This window comes from Carcharhinus amblyrhynchos, chromosome 3, assembly GCF_965287045.1.
Source record: "Carcharhinus amblyrhynchos chromosome 3, sCarAmb.v2.hapA, whole genome shotgun sequence".
NCBI lineage: Eukaryota > Metazoa > Chordata > Chondrichthyes > Carcharhiniformes > Carcharhinidae > Carcharhinus > Carcharhinus amblyrhynchos.
In genome coordinates, this window is record NC_137326.1 from 139,061,155 (window position 1) to 139,085,953 (window position 24,799).

Here is a 24,799-nt window from a genome sequence, read left to right on the forward strand (position 1 = left end):
AGTGACCACAATTCGGTTATTCGGGCCAGTCAAGGATAGTAGTGGGAAGTTGTGTGTGGAGTCCGAAGAGATAGGAGAGGCACTAAATGATTATTTTTTGTCAGTATTCACACAGGAAAAAAACAATGTTGTCGAGGAGAATACTGAGATACAGGCCATTAGACTAGACGGGGTTGAGGAGTATAAGGAGGAGGTGTTAGCAATTCTGGAAAGAGTGAAAATAGGTAAGTCCCCAGGGCCGAATGGGATTTATCCTAGGATTCTCTGGGAGGAGATTGCAGAGACTTTGGCTTTGATCTTTATGTCGTCATTGTCTACAGGAATAGTGCCAGAAGACTGGAGGATAGCAAATGTTGTCCCCTTGTTCAAGAAGGGGAGTAAAGACAACCCTGGTAATTATAGACCAGCGAGCCTTACTTCTGTTGTGGACGAGTTTTGGAAAGGATTGTAAGAGATAGGATTTATAATCATCTAGAGAGAAATAATTTGATTAGGGATAGTCAACATGGTTTTGTGAAGGGTAGGTCGTGCCTCAAAAAACTTACTGAGTTCTTTGAGAAGGTGACCAAAGAGGTGGATGAGGGTAAAGCAGTTGATGTGGTGTATATGGATTTCAGAAAAGGATTTAGAACCATAGAACATTACAGCACAGAAACAGGCCTTTTGGCCTTTCTTGGATGTGCCGAACCATTTTTCTGCCTAGTCCCACTGACCTGCACCATATCTCTCCACATCTCTCTCACCATGTACCTGTCCAAGTTTTTATTAAATGTTAAAAGTGACCCCGCCATGGGGAACCTTTGACAATGATCTCCATGGTAGGCTATTGCAGAAAATATAGAGGCATGGGATTGAGGGCGATTTAGCGGTTTGGATCAGAAATTGGGCTAGCTGTAAGAAGACAGAGGGTGGTGATTGATGGGAAATGTTCATCCTGGAGTTCAGTGGTATATCGCTAGGATCTGTTTCGGGGCCACTGCTGTTTGTCATTTTCATAAATGACTTGGATGAGAGCATAGAAGGATGGGTTAGTAAATTTGTGGATGACACTAAAGTCGGTGGAGTTGGAGACAGTATGGAAGCATGTTGCAGGTTCCAAAACTTCTCGGCCTTTTGGCTAAGATCAAGTGTACTATCGACATGCTGTACTTGATTGAAGTAATTAGGTTACATTTAAGTTTCATTTGAAGCAATTTTTAAAAGCTGCATCTCGGCCTTTTGGCTAAGATGCAAATGGAGGAGGAGCTATACCTACTCCAATCAGCTTGGATCATGTAGATCAAGCCCAAGATAGGAAGTGAGAGCCCTGTCTTGTCAGCTTGGATCAGGAATGTCTCAACTTGTTGAGACTCTGAATTGGACTTGATTTGATTGAATTGGAATAGAAACAAAAAAAAACTGGGGTGGCACAGTAGCACAGTGGTTAGCACTGCTGCTTCACAGCTCCAGGGATCTGGGTTTGATTCCCGGCTTGGGTCAATGTCTGTGGAGTTTACACATTCTCCCTGTGTCCGCGTGGGTTTTCTCCGGGTGCTCCAGTTTCCTCCCACAGTCCAAAGATGTGCGGGTTAGGTTGATTGGCTATGCTAAAAATTACCCCTTAGTGTCCTGAGATGTGTAGGTTAGAGGAATTAGTGGGTAAAATATGTAGGGATATGGGGGTAGGGCCTGGGTGAGATTGTGGTCGGTGCAGACTCGATGGGCTGAGTGGCCTCTTTCTGTACTGTAAGGTTTTCTATGATTCTAAGACAAGTGGCAGAGCTGGGCTGAGAGATGGCAAATGGAGTTTAATGCGGGAAAGTATAAGGTGATTCACTTTTGAAGGAGTAACAGGAAGACGGAGTACTGGGCTAATGGTAAGATACTTCGTAGTGTGGATGAGCAGAGAGATCTTGGTGTCCATGTGCATAGATCCCTGAAAGTTGGCACCCAGGTTGATAGGACTGTTAAGAAGGCATACGGTGTGTTAGCTTTTATTGGTAGAGGAATTGAATTTCGGAGCCATGAGGTCATGTTGCAGCTGTACAAAACTCTGGTGCGGCCGCACTTGGGAGTATTGCGTACAGTTCTGGTCACCACGTTATAGGAAGGATGTGGAAGCATTGGAAAGGGTGCAGAGGAGATTTACCAGGATGTGGCATGGTGGGAAGGTCTTATGAGGAAAGGCTGAGGGACTTGAGGCTGTCTTCATTAGAGAGAAGGTTAAGAGGTGACTTAATAGAGGCATACAAGATAATCAGAGGATTAGATAGGGTGGACAGTGAGAGCCTTTTTCCTTGGATGGTGATGGTTGGGATGAGGGGACATAGCTTTAAATTGAGGGATGATAGATATAGGACAGATGTCAGAGGTAGGTTCTTTACTCAAAGAGTAGTAAGGGTGCAGAATGCCCCACCTGCAACAGTAGTGGACTCGCCAACATTAAGGGCATTTAAATGGTCATTGGATAAACATATGGATGATATTGGAATAATGCAGGTTATTTGGGCTTTAGATTGATTCCACTGGTCGGCACAACATTGAGGGCCAACGTACTGTGCTGTAATGTTCTATGTTCTACTTGCCCTTGAACGGAGGGGGCTTGCTTTGCCATTTCAGACAGTCAGTTAAGAATCAAATTGCTGCAAGTCAGACTGGGTAAGGATGGCAGATTTCCTTTCATAAAAGACATTAGTGAACCTGATGGGTTTTTACAATAATCAATGATAGTTTCATATTTGCCATTACTGAGACTAATATTATACTCCAGATTTTTAAATTGAATTTGAATTCCATGAGCTATCATGGTAGGATTTGAGAAGTGTTCCTGGAGCATTAGTCTAGGCCTCTGGATTACTGGGCCAGTGCTATTACTACCAAGCCACCACATGGACTGCAGCGGTTCAAGATAGCATCTCACCACCATCTTCTCAAGGGCAACTAGGGATTGGCAAGAAATACTGGCCTAGCCAGCGACACCAACATCCCAAGAAATAAAAGAGGGGTTTGTGTTATGAAGAAGGGTTGAACCGTTACTCAATGGAGTTTAGAGAATGAGAGGTGATCTTATTGAAACATATAGAGTGGGTGGGTGAATTTGACAGGATGAATGCTGAGAATGTTTCCTATTATGGGGGAATCTAGAGCAAGGCACATGGTTGAAATTCACTTCCTTAGGGAGCTGTGGAGGCTGCGGCATTGGGCATACTCAGGGCTCAGTTAGATTTTTGATTGACAGGGAGTCCAGGGTTGAGGGGAACATGGAGGAGTGTACACATCAGACCACAAGGAGATTAACCATGATCTTATTGAATGGCCCTAGCCTTTGTTTATTAAAATTCCTTGATCCCTGGCTGTGGACATTAAGGTTGGAGGGTAAGGGAGATGTTCAGGCTACAGAACTTTCAGCTTAGCAAGAAACAAAGATTGCAGCATTACTAATGAAGAAAGGAGGAAGATTGAGAGAGATTAGAGGAAGGATTACCCATCACACAAGCATGTGCCCAAGATATAAAATAGGCTCTCCAGGTAAGAGCATGCTGCTTAAGTTTTGGATGAAGTCATATTTTGTATCTCTCAGACTCTTACCCATACTTCCTGGCATGGGGGCTTGGGTGAGTGCATTGCGCTGTGGACTGATGAGTTGGCTAACAGATGGCAACTTGTTCCCCATGGTGGTCATTTTATTCATCGGAGGGGGAGAAGGGCCGAACGATTGCTGCGACTGCATCGATGGCCTGGAAAAGAGAAATGGCAACATGTTTCAACTGTTTAAAAATAATATCCACCATTTCGCAAAGCGTTATTACTCCACACATTCACCGACATACCAGCAAATTCAATTACATTATTACAGAAATCCCAGCAATATGAGATTCACTTGATCCATGTTTTTGTGCTGGTGTTGGCTCTGGTTGGAAGTATCCACTCAAATCCCAATTCACTGCTCTGCCCCGTTTCCTCCAGTTTTTGTCCTCTTGCTTATCAAGTTTCGTTACACACCAGGACTGGCTTCACTTCACCAGATCCTTGTAAAAAAAATTCCCGAGTCTACGACACTTTGCAACTATTCCTTCAATCCTGACTTCATCGCCTATGTCTACTGACTCACTACAGCTCCTGACTAACCTACTTGTGTACGCAAAATGCATAGTCCAGGATCTTTCCTGTAAGAATTGGGATGCACATTCTGTACTTGTTTCTAGTACTGTTTTAAAGAAACATGCATTTTCTTTGTGTCTCAGATATGGTTATACGCACTTAGGTCACACAGATGTCAACGAACATTTCAACCATTTTGCTAACTCTCAGGATTGAGATGAATGACTAATTAATCAGTTTAGTGATGATGGTTGGTTGCTCTCTCTCAAACTGTCACGGCATTGCCACCTGAACTGGAACCTTGATTTAACTCCTTAATAAAGATGGTACCTCCAGCATTGCAGTGCTGCATTAAGTCATGGAAACCTCTAACTCAGCCAGACGTTCTACTGGGGTTCCTTGGTCTTTTATTTAATTCATTCAGGGGACGCGGGCAACACTTATTGACCATCCTGAATTGCCCTTGAACTGAGTGCTTGTTTGGCCTTGTCAGAGGGCATTTAAGAGTCAACCAATTGCTGTGGTTGGTTACCTGCCAGACTAGATAAGGACAACAGATTTCCTTACCTAAAGGACATTGATGGGTTTTTATGACAATCGGCATTGGTTTCATTATTTGAATTTTCATTCCAAATTTTTATTAAATTCAAATTTCACCATTAGCCACGGTGGGATTTGAACCTGGGTTCCCAGAGCATTACCCTGGGTCTCTGGGTTACCAATCCAGTGACAATACCACTGCATCACTGCCTCCTCCGAATGGTATCAGCAACTATTGCTGCATCCAGATGTTTGGTTAAGAGAGGATGGGATTTCACTAATATCCCTGTCTCTAAGTCACAGCCATGGATGGTGAGGGGGTAGTGAGCTGGATTGTCGTCAGGGGGGAATTATATCCAAGTGATGAGTCAACATCTTCAACAGCAGTGGGGTGAGGGTGGGGGGATGAAAGATATATATAACCATGACAACAATGATTGTTTTATTTTAGATTTTAGTATATTCACTGACTAACAATCTTTCTGGTATTGCCCACTTGCACAACTGTGCTGCTGAGATTTGTGCATATACATTTGTCACAATGTTTAGTAGCTTCATTTGCAGATAAACCGTTCCTCCCCATCCTGAGCCCTTTACAAAATGATCTGTTCCTTTGGAATGCCAGGCTGTTTTCCCACAACACAACCAAGAAACATTTCACACAGTCTCCAGTTGTTGGATTTATTTCAAAAGATCAAGTACAGGTTTCAGCATCAAATTGGCAAGTACATCATTAACCCTTACTGAAAAACAGTCAGAAAGACCAGTTCAGAAAAACACATCTTAAGAACATAAGAACATAAGAAATAGGAGCAGGAGTAGGCCATCTAGCCCTTCGAGCCTGCCCCGCCATTCAATAAGATCATGGCTGATCTGTCGTGGCTCAGTTCCACTTTCCCGCCCTCTCCCCATAACCCTTAATCCCCTCTCTTATCAAGAACCCATCAACCTGCTTCTTAAAAATATTTAGCGAGGCAGCCTCCACCACTTCAACGGGCAGAGAATTCCAGAGATTCACCACCCTTTGAGTGAAGAAGTTCCTCCTCAACTCCGTTCTAAACCGCCTCCCCTTTATCTTGAGGCTGTGCCCCCTAGTCCTACTGTCTTTTTTGAGCGGGAAGAGTCTCTCCACCTCTATCCTATCCATCCCATTCATCATCTTATACGTCTCAATGAGATCTCCCCTCATTCTTCTAAACTCTAACGAGTACAAGCCTAGTTTATTCAGCCTCTCCTCATAGCTCAATCCCCTCAACTCCGGTATCAGCCTAGTAAACCTCCTTTGCACTCCCTCCAGGGCCAAAATATCCTTGCGTAAGTACGGCGCCCAAAACTGCACACAGTACTCCAGCTGCGGCCTCACCAATGCCCTATACAGCTGCAGCAAGACCTCCCTACTTTTATATTCAATCCCCCTCGCTATGAAGGCCAGCATCCCATTCGCCTTCCTGACCACCTGCTGCACCTGCAAGCTGGGTTTTTGCGACTCATGCACAAGGACCCCGAGGTCCCTCTGCACCGTCGCCTGCTGCAGTTTTTCGCCACGTAAGTAATAGTCCTTCCTACCATTCTTCCTACCAAAGTGGACCACCTCACACTTGCCAACATTAAATTCCATTTGCCATTTCCTGGCCCATTCGCCCAGCCTATCTAGATCCTTCTGCAGACTCTCCACACCCTCCGCACAATTTGCCTTTCCCCCAATCTTGGTGTCATCAGCAAATTTCGACACCCTGCACTCGGTTCCCTCCTCCAGATCATCTATATAAATGGTAAATAGCTGAGGCCCCAGCACCGACCCCTGGGGCACCCCACTAGTCACCAACCGCCAATCCGAATAGCACCCATTGACCCCCACTCTCTGCCTCCTATTTGACAACCAATCCTCTATCCACGCTAACACCCTACCCCCAACTCCATGTCCCCTGACCTTCTGCAATAACCTCTTGTGAGGTACCTTGTCAAACGCCTTCTGAAAATCCAGAAAGACCACATCCACCGGCTCTCCTCTATCCACTGCCCTAGACACATCCTCATAGAACTCCAGTAAATTTGTCAGACACGACTTCCCTTTAATGAAACCGTGTTGCGTCTGCCCTATCAAGCAATTCCCTTCAAGATGCCTCGCAATTTCCTCCTTAATGACGGATTCCAACATTTTACCTACCACAGACGTTAAACTAACCGGCCTATAATTCCCTGCCTTTTGCCTGGCACCCTTCTTAAACAACGGCGTAACATTAGCCGTTTTCCAATCTTCCGGCACTTCCCCGGAATCCAGCGACGTCTGGAAAATAACCACCAAGGCATCCACTATAACCTCCGCCATTTCTTTCAGAACCCTCGGATGCATTCCATCCGGTCCTGGGGACTTGTCCACAATCAGCCCCTCCAGTCTGTCGAGCACCACCTCTCTAGTAACAGTAATGTCATTAAGACCCTCCAGTCCTACCACCTTTCCATCGCTAACACCCGGCAAATTATTCACGTCCTCCTCCGTGAAGACAGAAACAAAAAAGTTATTCAATACCTTAGCCATATCCCCATCCCCTACCACTAGGTCCCCTTTCTCATCCTCTAAAGGACCAACGTTCACCCTAGCCAGCCTCTTCCTTTTTATATATTTATAAAAACTCTTGCTATCCTTTTTTATATTAAGCGCTAGCCCAGCTTCATAGCTTCTCCTACCCTCCTTTATCAACTTCTTTGTCAATCTTTGTTGACATTTAAACCTTTCCCAATCCTCTTCTCGCCCACTGCTCTTAGCTACTCTAAATTCCTCCGCTTTTAATTTAACACTTTCCTTCACCTCCTTCGTTATCCACGGCTTATTACCTCTCCTCCTACTGTCCTTTTTGACCATCGGAATAAATTTCTGCTGAGCACCAAGAAAGATCTCCTTAAAGATCCTCCACTGCTCCTCAGCAGACCTACCTTCCAACGCGCTCCCCCAGTCCACATTCGCCAATTCTTCTCTCATCCTACCATACTCCCCTCTATTCAAACAAAGGACGCGTGTCCGGGAACCCACTTTCTCCTCCTCCATCTGCAACAGAAACTCCACCATGCAATGATCACTCTCTCCAAGAGGATCCTTCACCGCAAGGTCCCTAATTCTACCCGCCTCATTACATAGCACCAGATCCAAGATAGCTCGCTCCCTCGTCGGCTCCAACACACACTGCTCAAGGAAATTATCCCGGCAGCATTCCAAGAACTCCTCCTCGAGCCCACCTCGTCCAACATGGGTCGACCAATCAATATGCAGATTGAAATCTCCCATAACTACTGCCGTCCCATTCCTGCACGCCGCACTTATTTGCGTGTTAACAGCCCGCCCCACCTCCAGATCATTATTCGGGGGCCTATAGACGACACCCACCAGCGTCTTCCTCCCTTTGCTGTTCCTAATCTCCACCCACAACGATTCCACTTTGTGCTCTTTGGCTCCGATATCATCCCTTGCTACCACCTTGATACTATCCTTAATCAGCAGAGCTACGCCACCCCCTCTTTCCTCCTGCCTATCCTTCCTAAACACTTGATAGCCCTGTACATTCATCTCCCAGTCCCTGTCACCTTGCAGCCACGTCTCTGTAATGGCCACCAGATCATATCCATTTGTGTCGATCTGCGCCACCAGCTCATCCACTTTATTCCGAATGCTTCGTGCATTCAGATAAAGCGCTTTCATCCCAGCCTTCACCTGGACCCTATTTGCCGTAACGCCACCAATTGGGACATCCTCGGCCTCTTCCCTTACCTGTACCCTATCCTTAACTTTAGACCTCGTAAGGTCACCTACCCTCGCACCCTCCCCCCCCCTAATTAGTTTAAAGCCCTGTCTACAGTCCTCTTTACTCGATTCGCCAACACTCTGGTCCCAGCACGGTTCAGACCCACCCCATCCCGCCCGAACAAGTCCCACCTACCCCAATACTGGTGCCAATGCCCCATAAATTCGAACCCATTCCTCCCACACCAATCCCTGAGCCACCCATTCACTTCCTTTATCCTGTCAACCCTACGCCCGTCAGCACTCAGTTCAGGCAGTAGCCCAGAGACGACTACCTTGTCGGTTCTACTCTTTAATTCCATTCCCAGCTTTTCATACTCCCTCCCCAGATCCTCAGTCCGCACTTTGCCTACGTCGCCGGCACCCACATGTACTACAACGACCGGGTTCTCACCCTCCCACTCCAGATTCCTCTGCAGCCCAGCTGCGACATCCTGTACCCGAGCACCAGGCAGACAACACACCCTTCTGTGCACTTTGTCATTGTGACAAAGGACAGTGTCAATACCCTTCACCCCACTATCCCCAATCACTACTACGTTCCTTTTCGCCTTCTCTTTGCCTATGTCCTGCTGCATCACTGTACCGTGTGCAGTTTGCTCACCAACCTCACCTGCCTCGTCCTCTTCCAGACTGGAAGCAAGAACCTCAAACCTGTTATGCAGATTAAGAGGCTGAGGCCTCCGCTCCTCACCCCCCTTCCTCCTCCTCCCAGCAGCCCCCTTTTGTCCCTGACCCTTAGATTTAGCCAGTCTAGGGGCACCCTCTCTCCCCCTGATGAGCCTCAGTGTCTGTAGCTCAGAGGCCAGCTCATCCACCTTGAGCTGGAGCTCCTCCAGCAACCTGCACTTACTACAGACATGGTCACTGGGAAGGACCCTTCACAGAGAAACATATCTGGCCAGCAGCAACATGGTGATAGACTTAAATCTTTAACTGTGTCAGCCAGGTATAGGAAAAAGATTGCACTTGGCAAATGAAGGGGTTCAGATAAATTGTTTCTGATACAATGTGAGATTCCACAAATAGCAGTGTATAATTGTACTGCTTTGTATGATGATGGAAAACTTCAGAAACAAGAAAAAGACATACAGATGATTGAGATTTATTAGGTTAATTATTTTTAATTCTGTGGGTGAACTGCCTTTAATTTTACCTCATGTAGCCCAGTCAGTGGAGTAGGGAGTGTGATCATACCCAAGATAGTTCTCCATTTGCCTTCACTCCACATGGGGGAGCTCCACACACAGCCAGAGAGTGACAGCTGGGACTGGGGTACAGGGCCAGAATCTGCTTCAGGGTCATTTTGTACGTGGTGCTCTTGACATATTGAAGGGATAAAACTCGACAATGTTTAATGCAGCATTTCTGGGCCTAGGTCGAAATCAGTGCTTGCCATGATTCGCTGTGGGGAACACCATGAACCTAATCAGACCCTTCAGAAAAACAGCATTTGTTATCTGGGGATAACAGTGGCATACAGAATTACCTAGTAGCAAATCAAAAAGTAGAGGAAAACTGTAGGATTTGGATCATGGAATTACTGAGTTTTTTTTTCATTCGTGGGACATGGGGATCACTGGCTGGCCAACATTTACTGACCATTCTTAGTTGCCCGAGGGCAGTTGAAAGTCAAGCACATTGCCGAGGATCTGGAGTCACGTGGCTTGTGCTACCAAATAAACCTGTTGGACTTTAACCTGGTGTTTTGAGACTTCTTACTGTGCTTACCCCAGTCCAATGCCGGCATTTCCACATCGTGGTCACATATAGGCCCAGACCAGATAATTAATTCCAGTTTTTTTTTAATTGAATTCAAATCCCATTTCTGTCATGGCAGGATTCGAACTGGGATCCCCAGAACATTAGCTGAGTTTCTGGATTAACAGTCCAGTAGCCATCGCTTCCCCTGATTTATCCAGTCTGAGTCAGACGGTAAACTAAATTATTCACAGACTTCCACTGCCTCCCTGAAGATTTGAAAAATCATGCTGCACACGATCTGCTGGAGATTCCTTAATGTTGAATACTAGCTGAAAAAAGCAGCTGTGCAGAATCACAGCCAGACAGACAGAACAGAATTAACGATTTATATTTAAAATGGGTGCATTTCATTGTTATATGGGGAAAATGTTAATGAAGGATATATTTAGAGGACATCATTAGATTAGATCAAAAAGGGGGAAATAAAGAGAAAGAAAGAGCTAATACAAAGCGAACACCAACATCACTAACATTCTGCATGAACAGAGACACGTTACAAAAAAAGCACATAATAAGATTTAAAAATATGTACAATAAAATCAGAATCTCTAACACAAGGCCAGCTCATGTCTCTGTATATCACACAACATACTGGCAGAGATAGTCAGCCATCATACCATGAAGTGGTTCCACAATCTCTCCGGTTCTGTAGGACACTAATGGGCCACTCTGGTTAAGATACTGAGCACAAGCCATGACTGCGCAGAACTGTCCAGTGCACTGCGTACGGTCCCAGAGCTCAGCATTGGGATCCCCAAGGCTAGGATATATATTGCTGCAGTTATTTAGGACCTTGGTGAGGCCACACCTTGAGTATTATGTGCAGATTTTGCCTCCCAGTCTGAGGAAGGGCATTCTTGCTACTGAGGGAGTCCAGCAAAGTTTCACCATTCAACAGGAGTTGTTGTTAAACCAGAAGAGACCAACTGATCAAGGAGCAGCGCTCGAAAGCTCATGATACCAAATAAACCTGTTGGACTTTAACCTGGTGTTGTGATATTTCTTACTAGGATAACTTCGTGAGACTCGTACTGAGCGTGAGCTGGTGTACACTGTGTGGGGTCAGCATAACAGTGTCCACACTGTATATACCCAGCTTTGTGCAGCTTTACCGCATTCGAATAGAGAATCACAGAAACTTATAGAAAAAAAGACCCTGAAACATGGCCACAATATATCTGCTCCTCGTGTAATGGAGTTATATAACTGCGGTACACTATCCCTAGTCCAGTCCTGGTAAAACCTTAAAATACATGCTTAATTCATGAAAATAATTTCCTGAAATATTCTCTTCTGCTGTCTGTAAACAGAGTGCAAATATCAGCTACTTTTGGTTCAAAAGTGTTAACTTCTCACTAATCTGTGCAAATTAAAAGCAGATTTGTGAAGCATCATAAAGCACAAGGTGGGTGGGAGTTCTCATTATTGTTCACTGCTTGAATCACTTGATATTAATATGCTCTTTCGTTCTCAGATATCATCCTATACACACACCTAAATACTATCTTCTTCAAGTTTAGGTTTTTCTCAACAGTATTTTAAGTAACTCCAGCTATGAAAGCAGACAAGAAACCTGGAATTTGAAAGGGTTCTTCTACAAACACTATTTCAGTCTCTTTCCATGAAAGGTTTACTTTGATCTCGTTTGTTGACTAAGTTCCTCTCACAGCTTGAAGTGTGCAGATAATGGTCATGGTACCAGACTAGTGATCCAAAGGTTAACCTTTCAAATCTCAGCCAGCAAACCTGGTCATTTCTGGACTGGCTACAGGAAGGAGAAAACAATGATTATGAGGCACTGAAGAGAAACACTGATGGCCTTCAGGTAGGTGAGCCTGATATCCTTACCTGGGTTGCGCTGCCCTATGCTAGTCCCAAATACCTGGATGACTTTTCAAGCCAAACTTACTTTTATTTATTTACCTTATTTATTTATTAGTGCCACAAGTAGGCATACATTAACACTGCAATGAAGTTACTGTGAAAAGCCCCTAGTTGCCACTCTCTAGCTCCTGTTCAAGTACACTGAGGGAGAATTTAGCATGGTCAATAACCACCATGTCTTTCAGACTGCGGGAGGAAACCGAAGCACCCAGAGGAAACCCACACAGACACAGAGGGAATGTGCAGGCTCCGCACAGACAGTGACCCAAGCCAGGAATCAAACCCGGGTCTTGTCACTGTGAGGCAACGGTGTTAACCACTATGCCACCCTATTACTCCCCTGATGATATAATTTCAAACAAGAATGGCAGAGTTTAGAAGAATGGAGGGATACCTTTCTCAAAAAGGGGGCTTGACAGGGTATATGTGAGATGTTTTCACTATGGGAGAGTCCCAAACAAGGGGATAAGAACATAAGAAATAGGAGCAGGAGTAGGCCATCTAGCCCTCTGAGCCTGCCCCACCATTCAATAAGATCATGGCTGATCTGAAGTGGATCAGTTCCACTTTCCCGCTCTCTCCCCATAACCCTTAATTCCCTTGTCTGTCAAAAACCTATCTGCCCGTGACTTAAATATATTTAGCGAGGCAGCCTCCACCACTTCAATGGGCAGAGAATTCCAGAGATTCACCACCCTTTGAGTGAAGAAGTTCCTCCTCAACTCCGATCTAAATTGCCCCATCCTCATCTTGAGGCTGTGCCCTCTAGTCCTGCTGTCCTTTCTCAGCGGGATATGGCTGCAAGATGAAGGGCCGTCATTTAAAACTGAGGTATGCAGAAATTTCTTCTTGCAGAGGGTGGTGAATCTCTGGAATTCTCTGCTCCGAAGGTTGGTGGAGGCTGGAGAATTAGAAATATTCAAAGTGGAGGTGGATAAATATTTGATAGATTGAGGAGTAGGGGTAATGGGGAAATGGCACTGAGAAGAAGCTGAGACCCGCATCAGTCAGCTACAATTCTATTAAAGGGTTTGCTGGCCAACTCCTGCTTCTATTTTTTGTATTGTTGTAAGAATACACTGTCAGGTGTTAAGGTTAAGGAAGCAAAACATTGCATACAACAATCATACATTCTTCCTATTTTCACGGAAAGAAGCTTTGGTCAAGTATTGAAAACGGTGAAGAATGTAGACAAAGTAGAGGGGGAAAAACTGTTCCCATTAATGTTAGGAATGGAATCAGTGGGTACTGGTTTAAAATAATTGGTAGAAGAAGAAATGGTGGCATGAGGAAAAGCTTTTCCACACAGTGAGTGGAAAATTCACTGGAGGACAGTGTGTTGGAGAGAGGATCAATTGAGGTTTTCAAAAAGGAATTGTATTATCAGAAAAGTAAGGACCACAGGGAAAGGCAGGGCTGGGACAGGGTGCTTTGCTCCTTCAGATGTGCCAAATGGCATCCTGTGCTGCAACTATTCTGTGATTCTACAGGAGAATCATACTAGACAGGCCGTCATACTAAATGAGGGATGCTGCAATTTGTGCAGATGAAACAACAATCATATCGCTCATACACACTGGGCCTTGTACCTATCAATGATTTTACTAACTATGCTCTTTGATTTCAGATTTCCACTGGGGCTCACATGTGGGAGTGTTGAGGTGCAGGATATCATTACGACAGCCCAAGCTGTAATACACGGGCAGAGTGAATAACCCGAGTGTGAGGTTTTAATTTCTGTGTTTAGAATCTTCCCTGTCAGAAGATAGGCATCAACTGATTCCTCACCAAATCCAACAACATGCCTTAGGCATCTTCCCAATCCCTAAGTATCATTAATGTTGGGATATGATTTTGGATGCTTGGAATTGAAGCGATCACTAAAGCTCCTTGATTCAGTGATTGCGATGGTGAGCCAATGAGCCCGCTTCCTGGCCAAGCTGGATAAATGAATGGGTATTTTCCAAAAATATTTGCTTTATTTAACTTTCACATCACTGAACAGGTAGAATAACCTGGATGCGAGAAACACTTAGATAATGACTAAAATGAAGAGTTAAATGCTGGTCAGTGATACCAAAAATGATCTTTACCCACTTCTTTGGTCAAAGATAGGGGTTTATGGGTCAAATGGTTTACTCCTGCTGTCGTATCACTATAAAATCATCTTCCACACAATAAAACAGTCACTATGTTATTGCCAAAGAGATCCCAAATATAAAGCTGCTGCCATGGAGCAGTTACCATAGCAGAAAGGTGTTCCAAGATCAGTTCTCCACACCTAGCCACATGCTTGCAGTTTAATTAGCCTGTATTTACAGCAGGATAACAAACACCCTTTCCATACATGAATAAATCCCAGTGATGGGATGGAAGCATAAATTAATGATTGAAAAACTGGTGGGGAACGATAGTAAAAGTCCAAATACTGCAACAGTGATAATCTGCTGAGGGCAAGTGGCTCTCAAGGGTTCCATAATGTGACTCCCAATCTCAACCCCAAATTAAACAGGTTCAAATTACATCTGCACATTGGCAATGGGAAACCACTGTACCCATTGACATTTAGGTGGCATGAACTTGGTACCCGTTTGAGAACAGAACATTTTCAGTAGCTTTCTGTCTATAAACAAAAGGCAATGTCATTCCCAAAAATTTCTACAGGTTCCACTTGTGACTCTACAACAAGACAGAAACCTCACTAATCACAGGGAAAGAGCAGTTTTAGAACCTGGGTTCACCTCTTCTAAGTTTCAGATTTTCTCTTCAAAACAAATTCAGAGAAGTCTCAAGAGTTGGGCCTGTAGGGGATTTGGGATTTAATCATCCACTTCCACCGTGCCTGTTCAACTATTTTGGATTAAATGGGGAGGAAGATCTGCATGAGGCAAGTTTCGATTTTGTTTATAGACAGAAAGCTACTGAAAATGTTCTGTTCTCAAACGGGTACCAAGTTCATGCCACCTAAATGTCAATGTTGAATGTAAAGGGTGGTGCCCTGTTAGCCAAGGATACTTGACACATATACCATTTTCACTGGGTGTTAAATGTGACAAAGCCAAGTCTATACGAGCGCTGTACTGGATTAAAAATCAATCAGATACATGTTTTTGAAAAAGTTATTTTTGGGAATTGCTTACTAAATAAGTTAAATTCAAAAACGAGTGGCAACTGTGTATAGGAAAACTTGGCAACCTCCTGTGGAATTGCACATAGGGATTCAAGACCAAGATAAAAGTAAAATACTGTGGATGCTGGAATCTGAAACAAAAACAGAAACTGCTGGAAAAGCTCAGCAGGTCTGACAGCATCTGTGGAGAGAGAATAGAGCCAATGTTTCAAGTCTGGATGACCCTTCGTCAGAGAAGAGCACATTGACACAGTAGTTAGTACAGCTGCCTCACAGCACCAAGACCCTGGGTTCAATTTCTGGCTTGGGTCACTGTCTGTGTGGAGTTTCCACATTCTCCTTATGCCTGCTTTGAGATTTCCTCTGGGTGCTCCGGTCTCCTCCCACGGTCCAAAAACGTGCAGGTTAGGTTGACTGGCCATGCAAAATTGCCCCTTAGTGTCAGGGAGATTAGCAGGGTAAATAAATGGAGTTATGGGGATAGGGCCTGGGTGAGATTGTTGTTGGTGCAGCTCAATGGGCTGAATGGCCTCATTCTGCACTGTAGGGATTCTATGAACCATTTGGCCATTGCCTGGTGCCAGTCCAGAGATTACCAGATTGAATGAGTTTGATTTCACAGTTTGCCACAGTGGGATTTGAACTCATGAACTCTGGTTTGCTAATCCAGAAGTGTAACTACTTGGCTATCATAAATGTTGTCCGAAGGAAGCAACCACTGTGTGAAGTGCACTCACTGGAATGGAACTCAATGCCACATCAGATGGAGTGCTACAAAAATAGCTGCTTATAAACTGCCTGCAACAAACAGATGTAGAGATATTAAAACTGCTAACAAGTGCTAACTGAAGGACACCAGTAAATGCCAGGAGGTTTCCTCTTGCAGCATTTGGGAATTGCAGGCCTCTTCATACATCCAATCAACACTAGGTTCTTGTGCCACTTGATGCGGGAAATGCTTCCCTTTTAAACCACTCCAACTCAGTTCATGGGTAATTCCCTTTTATAAAGAATGGAGGGTTTGAGGTCTGCTCTCCTCGCTCCACCCCCCTTTTCCCAGGTTATGTAAGGTGTTCTCAGTCTGTACATATTCGGACGTTTTCTCCTTCAGCAACAGCCTTTTGCCACTGTTTGACTCCAAGTGTTCCTTTTGAAAGCAGGCCTTGAACAGACTGGAGAGGGGGAACCGGAGAAGAGAGAGAAAGAGAAAAGAAAACAACCAGTAAAGATCGAGAGACTTAACCCCGAGTCTTAGACTTGCCCATCTTCATGATCATGACAATTTCCTGTGGAAGAGATTGTGATTTTGAACAGATTAATTTTCAGAATCACTGGGCTCACATTAAAAGGGTCTGACCAAATTGCTACACAACAGAAAATGAAACTGGAGGCAGGAGCTAAAGATCTGGTTCAACAACTGACATCATTGTGCAAATTCCTTGTTTCACTTTGTCCAGTGCTCACAAGTGTAGCTCCCTGAATCCCATGCACAATCCCCCAGTGCCGAGATCATTACATTATGGTAACCTGCAAAGGTTATGGGATTGGGAATCCTGTGCACAGTCCCTGAAGTAGAGGAGCCTGCTATTTTGGGAATGTGAAACATGCATATTATTTACCATGTGTTCAGAGGTCTAGAGTTTATGTGCCATGTTCCCAAGGTGACTAATTATCATTTACTACAAATCTGAGGTTTTGGAAACATTTTGTTTTCAGAAATAGTTAGGACTGATTCCTGAAATTGTACTAGCATTGCCCAGTGCTGTGCAGCTTACATCAATGACAATTACTTTCTCAGTGAGAAGTCTCACAACATCAGGTTAAAGTCCAACAGGTTTACTTGGCATCACGAGCTTTCAGAGTGCTGGTCCAGAGTGGAGCAGTGTTCTGAAAGCTCGTGATTCCAATAACTTTCTCAACTACCAATGTGGCAACTAATTTGCATCCAAATGGGTCACAGGATACTAGCTACCTCATCAGTCCAAACCTCTGGCTGCTGATTACTACAACAGCAAGCATCAGTAAGTTCTGCTTCAACTAGGCCAAAACGATGGAGTGTTCAAGCAGCTGAGTGTGTGGATTTGGTTCCATGTTTAAACATATTTACACGTTAATACAAGGAGACAGGGCTGGCAGACTTGAGGAAAGAAATTATGGATGTGAGTTGTCTACTGAACAGCACTGAGTGCAACCTCAGCAATGGTTAAAGGATAAGCTCACAAGCACCCTCAGGACAACAGGAGATGTGCAATAAATGCTGGTCTTGTCAGCAATGAGCATAGCAGAACAAATCTTTGCAGAATGTTTAACAGTTTCCATTAAATTTATCCCATTTAAATACCTCCACATAGTGATAACAAATAGGTCACGGCACCAAGTGTTGCATTGTTTGAAGCAATGTGCAATGTTGACTCAAGTGAAAGGAAAAGTGGTTGAGTCTAGTTTTCTGAACTCAGATAGCATAGTGGGAAAATGGTACATATGGTTGGCATTCTGGAAGGATAAGGAGGAAGGGCTGTCATTAAACCAGAAGGGACCAACTCATAATCTATCAATCTATTCAATTCAAGTCACAATAATAGTGGCTACAGGTTGCTTTCGAAGATACAACCTTTTTTTTGATTTCTGTTGCTCCTGGTGCTCCACATACTGCTCTCTTCAAAAACTAACACTGAAAGATCCCAGGTTATGTACACCTAATACTAAGAAGTCATCCTGTACAATGCTGGTTCTACTCTCACTGCACAATCTTTCTCTTACAGAATGTTGACATTTGCACTTTGAGGGCCCAGAGTATCTAATGGAGGAATAATCCACAAATAGGAAATATATGGCAGACTGGTGAGTATATTAAAGCAAATGTTAAGTTAACAGATGAGGTTAGGTAGCAATATATATTTAGATGCTGACACTTTCTGTTTTTGTGTCACATTTACAAAGGGAATTCTCCATTTCTGTGGTCTGATCTGTGTGTACCTGGTTACAAATATATTGTCATGGGATGGGGTTCTGCCTGCTTATCATTTACACAGGTGAATCTGTTACTGTTCAAGATACTGGGCAACACACCACCCACCACAGGGAAGAGAAGGTGAAACGAGAGAAACAGCTTTTAATGTTTCCAAATCAAAACAATGGAAGCAGACGAGCCAGTCACAGGCAGCAACTTAAAAGGAATAACGACAAGTTAATCAAAAGTCATGATCATGAAGGTGAGATCAAAAGAAGAGACAAAAGCACAAAAGATGCAAAGAAATTTTCATTGAGAATAACAGGTTAAAACAGCAGAAGGAAATAGATACTTGAAGCTGGAGATCTGGTGCTGCACTTCTTAGCATTGCTTCATATTATGAATACAGGTTTGACAAATATAACGGTCGGGTTCTAAAAATAAATCCAATCTTTTTAAATGGGTTCATTCTAGCAAAATCTCAGTGACTCAGACATAAGCTGTAGCTCAGAAAAGTGAAAGGTAAACTAACAGCTCAGTTTTTGTGGTGTGTGGGAGTTGAGAATCTGCCATTGCTGGGGGCATTTCTGAGCATTTGGAAAAACAACATTTCTATTTCATGTTCTTTCTCCCTTTTACAGTCTATCTCATATTGCAACGCCAGACCTTGGAAAAGGACAAGAAGGAATGGTTACTCCATTCATCCGTATTCAAATACAAATGTGCAGTGTAAACTATTTCCAGTCAGATTTGGTTGAAGCTGGTAGTGTGAAGTGTGGTCACCGTGGGTAGTTTCTTCACTATGAAATGTTCTATAAATCAACACAGGATCAACTGGATTGCAGAACAATGTGGTATGGGCAGAGCTTAGATCACAAGTCGATTTACTGCGGAGACCTTACCAGGGTCGGGGGGTGGTGGTGATGATGATTAAGAAATAAACTATACTGATTCATTATAGCCCTTTCTATCGGGTTCTGGCTTATTACTCATTACGTGGGGCCATTTATAATTAATTACTCTCATTCCATGGGGTCCTTCTTCACATTTGATGATTGGGGAAAATAGAAGGTTTAAGTGAAATGTGCAAGTTCCCTTCCAAAGCAGTCATCAACCTGATCTGAACTATATCACCATCCCCTCACTATCACTGAGTCAAAATCCTGGAACTCTCTTCACAATAGCGCTGTGGTTGCTACATCATACAGTCTGCAGCAGCTCAAGGCAGTGGCTCAACAGCAATTAGGGATAGGCAATAATTGCTGGCCTTGCCAAAGACATCAACATCCCATGAAAGAATAAAAAAATACTGAAAACGGCAGAGAGTAAGCAGTTAATGGTTCATGGGGTTTGGCTGATTATCGGATGACTGCAGCTTTGGTTGTAGCGCAGCTGAATGTCTCAAATGGATCAGTGCCACGTAACCCGCTGTCAGACGTTACTCGCTATATAGCTGGCAGGAGGCTGTGGTGATGTGTTAACTCACTGTTTCTGCAACAGATGTTGTTGCTGCTGCCGGTAGCTCTCAATCGTGTGCTGTGGCAGTAACTGCATCAGCTCCAGTGACTCTTTAATTTTCAGCAACACTTCATAAGTCTCTCGTCCCCTTATCTGAAAATCAAGACAAGTGGAAGTCAGGGACTGAGGAAGTACAATAGGCAATTGTCATCACGTAGCACTTCTCACTGTGAAAATACCCAAGGCTGAGGAGGAAAGCTGAGAACGGTTTGGTGACTGATGGAGTAATCAGAAGATTCAAATTTGAAGAGGTTATCGAAGTGGGGGGACAGGCAGCAAGGTTCTGCCACAGGTTTGCAGAAAGTATTGGTAGAGGGAGGGGTGGGAAGATTTGGGAGAATCTGAGGGTACACATTGGAAAGCAGAGTTTCAGCACAATTCAGTGGCAGAAAAGACTGACACATTCAAATAGCTACGCCAAGGAGCAGGTGGGTAACTGATCGCCAATGTCGAGGATGATGGACCGCACTCTGGTGATATATTGTGGGAAATTCCACGTAGCAGGAGAATTTAGTAATGAAACAAATGAGTGTGAAATGGTGCACCTCGCATCTTCCCCTTTTTCTCAAGTTCCTGCCCACTGGAATTCCTGACCATGCCGCATTTTCACATCGTTCTGATTTCCGGCAAGATAGACCCAGGGACAATAAAAGAATGGAGTTTGTATGTATTAGAGAGGAAGAAAAGAGAGGATGAGTGTGAGAGAGAGAGAGAGAGAGAGAGAGAGAATAAATCACAGAATCCCTACAGTGCACAAGGAGGCCATTTGGCCCATTGTGTTTGCACCGGCCACAATCTCACCCAGGCCTCATCCCCATAACCCTGTTTATTTATCTTGCTAAATCCCCTTGACATTAAGGGATAATTTACTATGGCTCATCAACCTAACCACACATCTTTGGATTTTGGGAGGAAACCAGAACACTTGGAGGAAACCCAGGCATGGGGAGAATGTGTGAACTCCACACAGTCACCTGAGGCTGGAATCGTACCCAGGTCCCTGGCACTGTGAGGCATCACTGCTAACCACTGTGCAGAAAGAGAGAGAGAGAAAAAAAACGTGCTGCATGGTGTTGAAAGTTCAAGGAGCACCAAAAGTGAACAGTAGCATAACGTGTTGGGTACAGTAGAAACCGCAACACCAGTCCCAGGAAGCAAACTGTGCAACATGACCAGGAACACTTCAGTCCTGCTTCAGAATATTAATAAATACAGGTTCATGGGAAATTCTTCAAAAGATTTGGCTGAAAAGAACATTTCCTTGAAGCTGCAAGTACCCAAAGGAGAAATCAGATTAAAAATCGGAAAACTTACTGGCAAATAAAATAGCTCCTCATCACCTGGCCGTCGCTTTTTACTAGTGATCGATGCTACCTGGATCCCTTGGTTCACATGCCGGACTGTGGAAAATATTCAAGAAGCCCCATTAACATCTTGAGTGCTCAAACACGTGTGAATATCCACATCAGTATCATTTGCTTACACTAACTGGGATGGTAAAATCACCGACTGCAGATTCCCTCTGAGCTCCTCCTGTTTGTTGACTATCACTGTGGCACAAGCCCAGCTCACTCATGTAAATTGAGTCTTGTTACAGTGGCAAGCAGAGCTGTTCCGAGGAAATTCCTGATCATAGTTTTCATATAGAGAGGAGTGGAAAAAGCCTACAGGAACAGTGATAGCAAAGGAAGAATACTGCACAATATGAGGTTGCCTCTTCTGTGGCTGGTGTTTTTCACAACCTGTTTATTGGCGAGCACTGCCCTTAGGAGCACAGCATGAGAAACTGCAATGTGCTGTAACATGGTATGAGGAACGGCATCACCTGGCTGTCACGAGAGTTGCTAAGTGGAGATCATGTAATTACAATAACATTCCAACGCCTTCATTTTAAGAAGAGTATTTTCACATGTTCCCTTGTCCTACTTGGTGTGATAAGTGTTTACAGGTCTTACAGAAGGGGAAGTGTGCAGAGAAGAAGCACTGAGCTATGTCACGCTGACTCAACCAAAGTGGCCAGCTCTCTATGGAGGTGATGAGTGTTGAGATGATTTGGATGTGTTGGATCAATAGGGTATGTGGAGCTTCTGTAATTGGACTCCTATGGCAGTTGGCAACAACACAACCCTGGAATCCATCAGCTGCCTTGGCCCAATCATCTCGTACAAACAGTGATGGAAACTATTAGTCCAAATCAAGTGGGAAAGCCCAATGTTCCAAGAAGCCCAGTTGTTACTTACGCCGCTTGCTGGTGTCCACACCCTTTGTTCCCTCTGTCACTTGCTGTTTGCGTATACTGTCTTCATCTGCTTTACGATCACGGCCAGGGCAAGCACAAATACGAGCTTCAAAGCAGCGACGACCCAGAACCTGCCCACTGGACATAAGAGAGCAGGGCATTAACACACTCCATGTAAATAAAACACTCATAGCAATGCAGAGTCCAACTGCTGTGCAGATGAATCAAGATGTTCATTATAAACCCTCATGACTTCTGTGTCTATCTATGCTCCTGCACTGTACCATGGGATGCTTCACTACCTTAAAGATGCTCTGGGGTCAGTTAACTCAGTTGGTTACATGGTGAAGAAAAAAGCATGGGTTCAATCCACCCATTGGCACCCACTGGGCAATGAGGATGCTACATAATGATGTTATCTAAATACACTGCTGCTGCTTACAGACAGTAAAAAGTCTGACAACACCAGGTTTTAGTCCAACTGATTTATTTGATAATACTCACAAGCTTTCGGGTTAGTCCCTCCCGAAAGCTTGTGAGTCTATTATCAAATAAATCGATTGGACTAAAACCTGGTGTTGTCAGACTTTTTACTGTGTTTACACCAGTCCAATGCCGGCATACCCACATCATGGCTGCTTACAGAGCCAGATGACAATTATATAAACAACGTGTATGAACTCACGGCCTTTAATTTAGTGAGGACAGACCTTCCTCTGTACCAGCCACCCTCTGTAACTGGGAGGACAGCTGAACATTTCCTGTACCTCTGGTAATGTTGGTCTAAAACTGGCCAGCAGCAACCGGATGGTGCTCTCTTTCCCACATTCATAAGATATAGGAGCAAACTTAGGCTATTCAACCCTCAAGTCTATGGCTTGACCATGGCTGATATACTCCTCATCCCAAACAGTCCACCCTTGTAGTTTGATATCAGAATAGAATCACAGAATTACAGCATTGTTATGATGTAGGAGGCCATCCGATCCATCGTACATGCACTGTCTCTCTAAATGAGTATTATTTTCTCCTGCTTTTTTACCATTACTGTGAACCAAAACAATTACCCTCTTGAATGCCTCGATTGATCCAGCCTCCAAAACACTGTAAGGCAGTGCATTCCAGACTTTCTCCCTTACTCCTATTCTGCCGATTAACTTGCTATTCTCTATTCTAGTGCTCTCTGTCTCTTCCGGTATTTTGTTCACCTTGATATAACTCTCAGGTATTCTCTCCTGGCTCCCACATTCCTGCTGAGTTAGTTTAAAACCTCCCAAACAGCAATAGCAAAATGGCCTGAAAGGAACTCAGTCTCAACTCTGTTCAGTATGTACAGGGGCCATCATAGAATCCCTACAGTACAGGAGGAAGCCAGTTGGCTCATCGAGTCTGCACAAGCAACAATCCCATCCACAGCCTATCCCCATAACCCCATGTATTTATACTGCTAAACCTCCAGACACTAAGAGTCAATTTAGCATGGCTAATCAACCTAACCCGCACATCTTTAAACTGTGGGAGGAAATCCATACAGACACGGGGAGAATGTGCAAACTCCACACAGACAGTGACCTGAACCAGGAATTGAGCTCGGGTCCCTGGCACTGTGAGACAGCGGTGCTAATCACCGTGCCACCATGCTGTCCATTACCCGAGAGCCAGTCTCAGTACCCAGGAATCTAAAGCCCTCCCTCTTGCATCATCTTTCCATCCATGCATTCAACCATCTTATACCCCTATTTCTGTATTCTGGGAGAAATCTGGAGATGATTACTTTTGAGGTCCAGCTTGCTAATTTTCTATCTAGCCCCTAAATTCTGATTGCAGCATTATATCCCTCTTCCTACTCAAGTCATTGGAAACAACGTGGACCACGGCCTCTGGCTGTTCACCCACCCTCAGAATAATGTCCTGCAGATGTTCCAATGACATCCTTGACCCTGGCACTAGGGAGGCATCATAGCCATCCTGCATTAACACCTACTGCCACAGAAATGCCAGTCAGTTCCCCTAATTAACGAATCCCCATCACTGTTACTTTTTCTTTCTTCTTCCCATTCTGCCACACATCAGAAGTTCAGCCCCCAGGGCTGGGACTACAGCTGAGTGGAAGAAGCACTGTAAGTTGCAGCAAACAATGAGTGTCACAGAGTGTTATGAAACTCAGCTGGTAAAGTCTGTTTTTATAAACCCAGTCCCAATCTATAAGGAGCTTATAAGGACTTACTCCCTGTTTTCCAGGGTAACGATGATGAGGATGGGCCGCCTGTTCATTCCTCCGACACAGCTGCTGTTACACATGAAGTTATACAGGATTGTGGTGAACTCGGTGCCAACCTGGTTTAAAAATGGTGAATAAAAGGGAACATTACACTGACGTTCCTACGGATAAGGATGCATCACAAAGAATCTGCTGGTACTGAGACTATTTCACGTTGTAGCTCCACTGGCTATCATATAGTTTAGGGTAGGTGACTTGCTAACATGACTATGAACACTTGTTCACAACAATTCGAACTTTGATGAATAGGGCAAGAACAGGTGATAGCGAATTAGTTGCTGATAACACCTCAGCAACTGTTCCATTAAAGACTATCTGAGCAGTGGCAGGGATGTGGGAACCTGGACAGAATATTTAAGTTACACCAAAGTGAACAAAATACCAAAAGGGGCAGATAGCACTAGAATAGCGAATGGTACGCTAATAGGCAGAGTAGGAATAAGGGAGAAAGTGATGAAGCCTAAATGAAGGTTATACTGCATATATGTAAATGCATGGAGTATATGACATACAATGAGAATTACAAGCATAGATTGCCATGTGAAATTATGATGGTTTGATGAATACAGAGACCTGGTTGAAGGAATGATAAGACTGAGTGTTAAAATATTCCTGGG

The 24,799-nt window shown here is 44.1% G+C and overlaps 1 protein-coding gene and 1 pseudogene across 3 annotated transcripts in view; one reads left to right on the plus strand and one right to left on the minus strand.

The window, feature by feature from the left end:
- tp63 (tumor protein p63) overlaps positions 1–24,799 on the minus strand; it is a 151,433-nt gene that overhangs the window by 9,113 nt on the left and 117,521 nt on the right. For all 3 annotated transcript variants that reach the window (XM_080186118.1, XM_080186116.1, XM_080186117.1), the window contains 5 exons: positions 24,129–24,238; positions 21,903–22,039; positions 20,977–21,062; positions 19,631–19,755; positions 3,568–3,716 (listed from right to left, as the gene is read on the minus strand). In XM_080186118.1, the coding sequence (XP_080042244.1) occupies positions 3,568–3,716; positions 19,631–19,755; positions 20,977–21,062; positions 21,903–22,039; positions 24,129–24,238 (607 nt within the window). The remainder of the gene's footprint in view (positions 1–3,567; positions 3,717–19,630; positions 19,756–20,976; positions 21,063–21,902; positions 22,040–24,128; positions 24,239–24,799) is intronic.
- LOC145341689 (U2 spliceosomal RNA) lies at positions 1,098–1,267 on the plus strand (annotated as a pseudogene).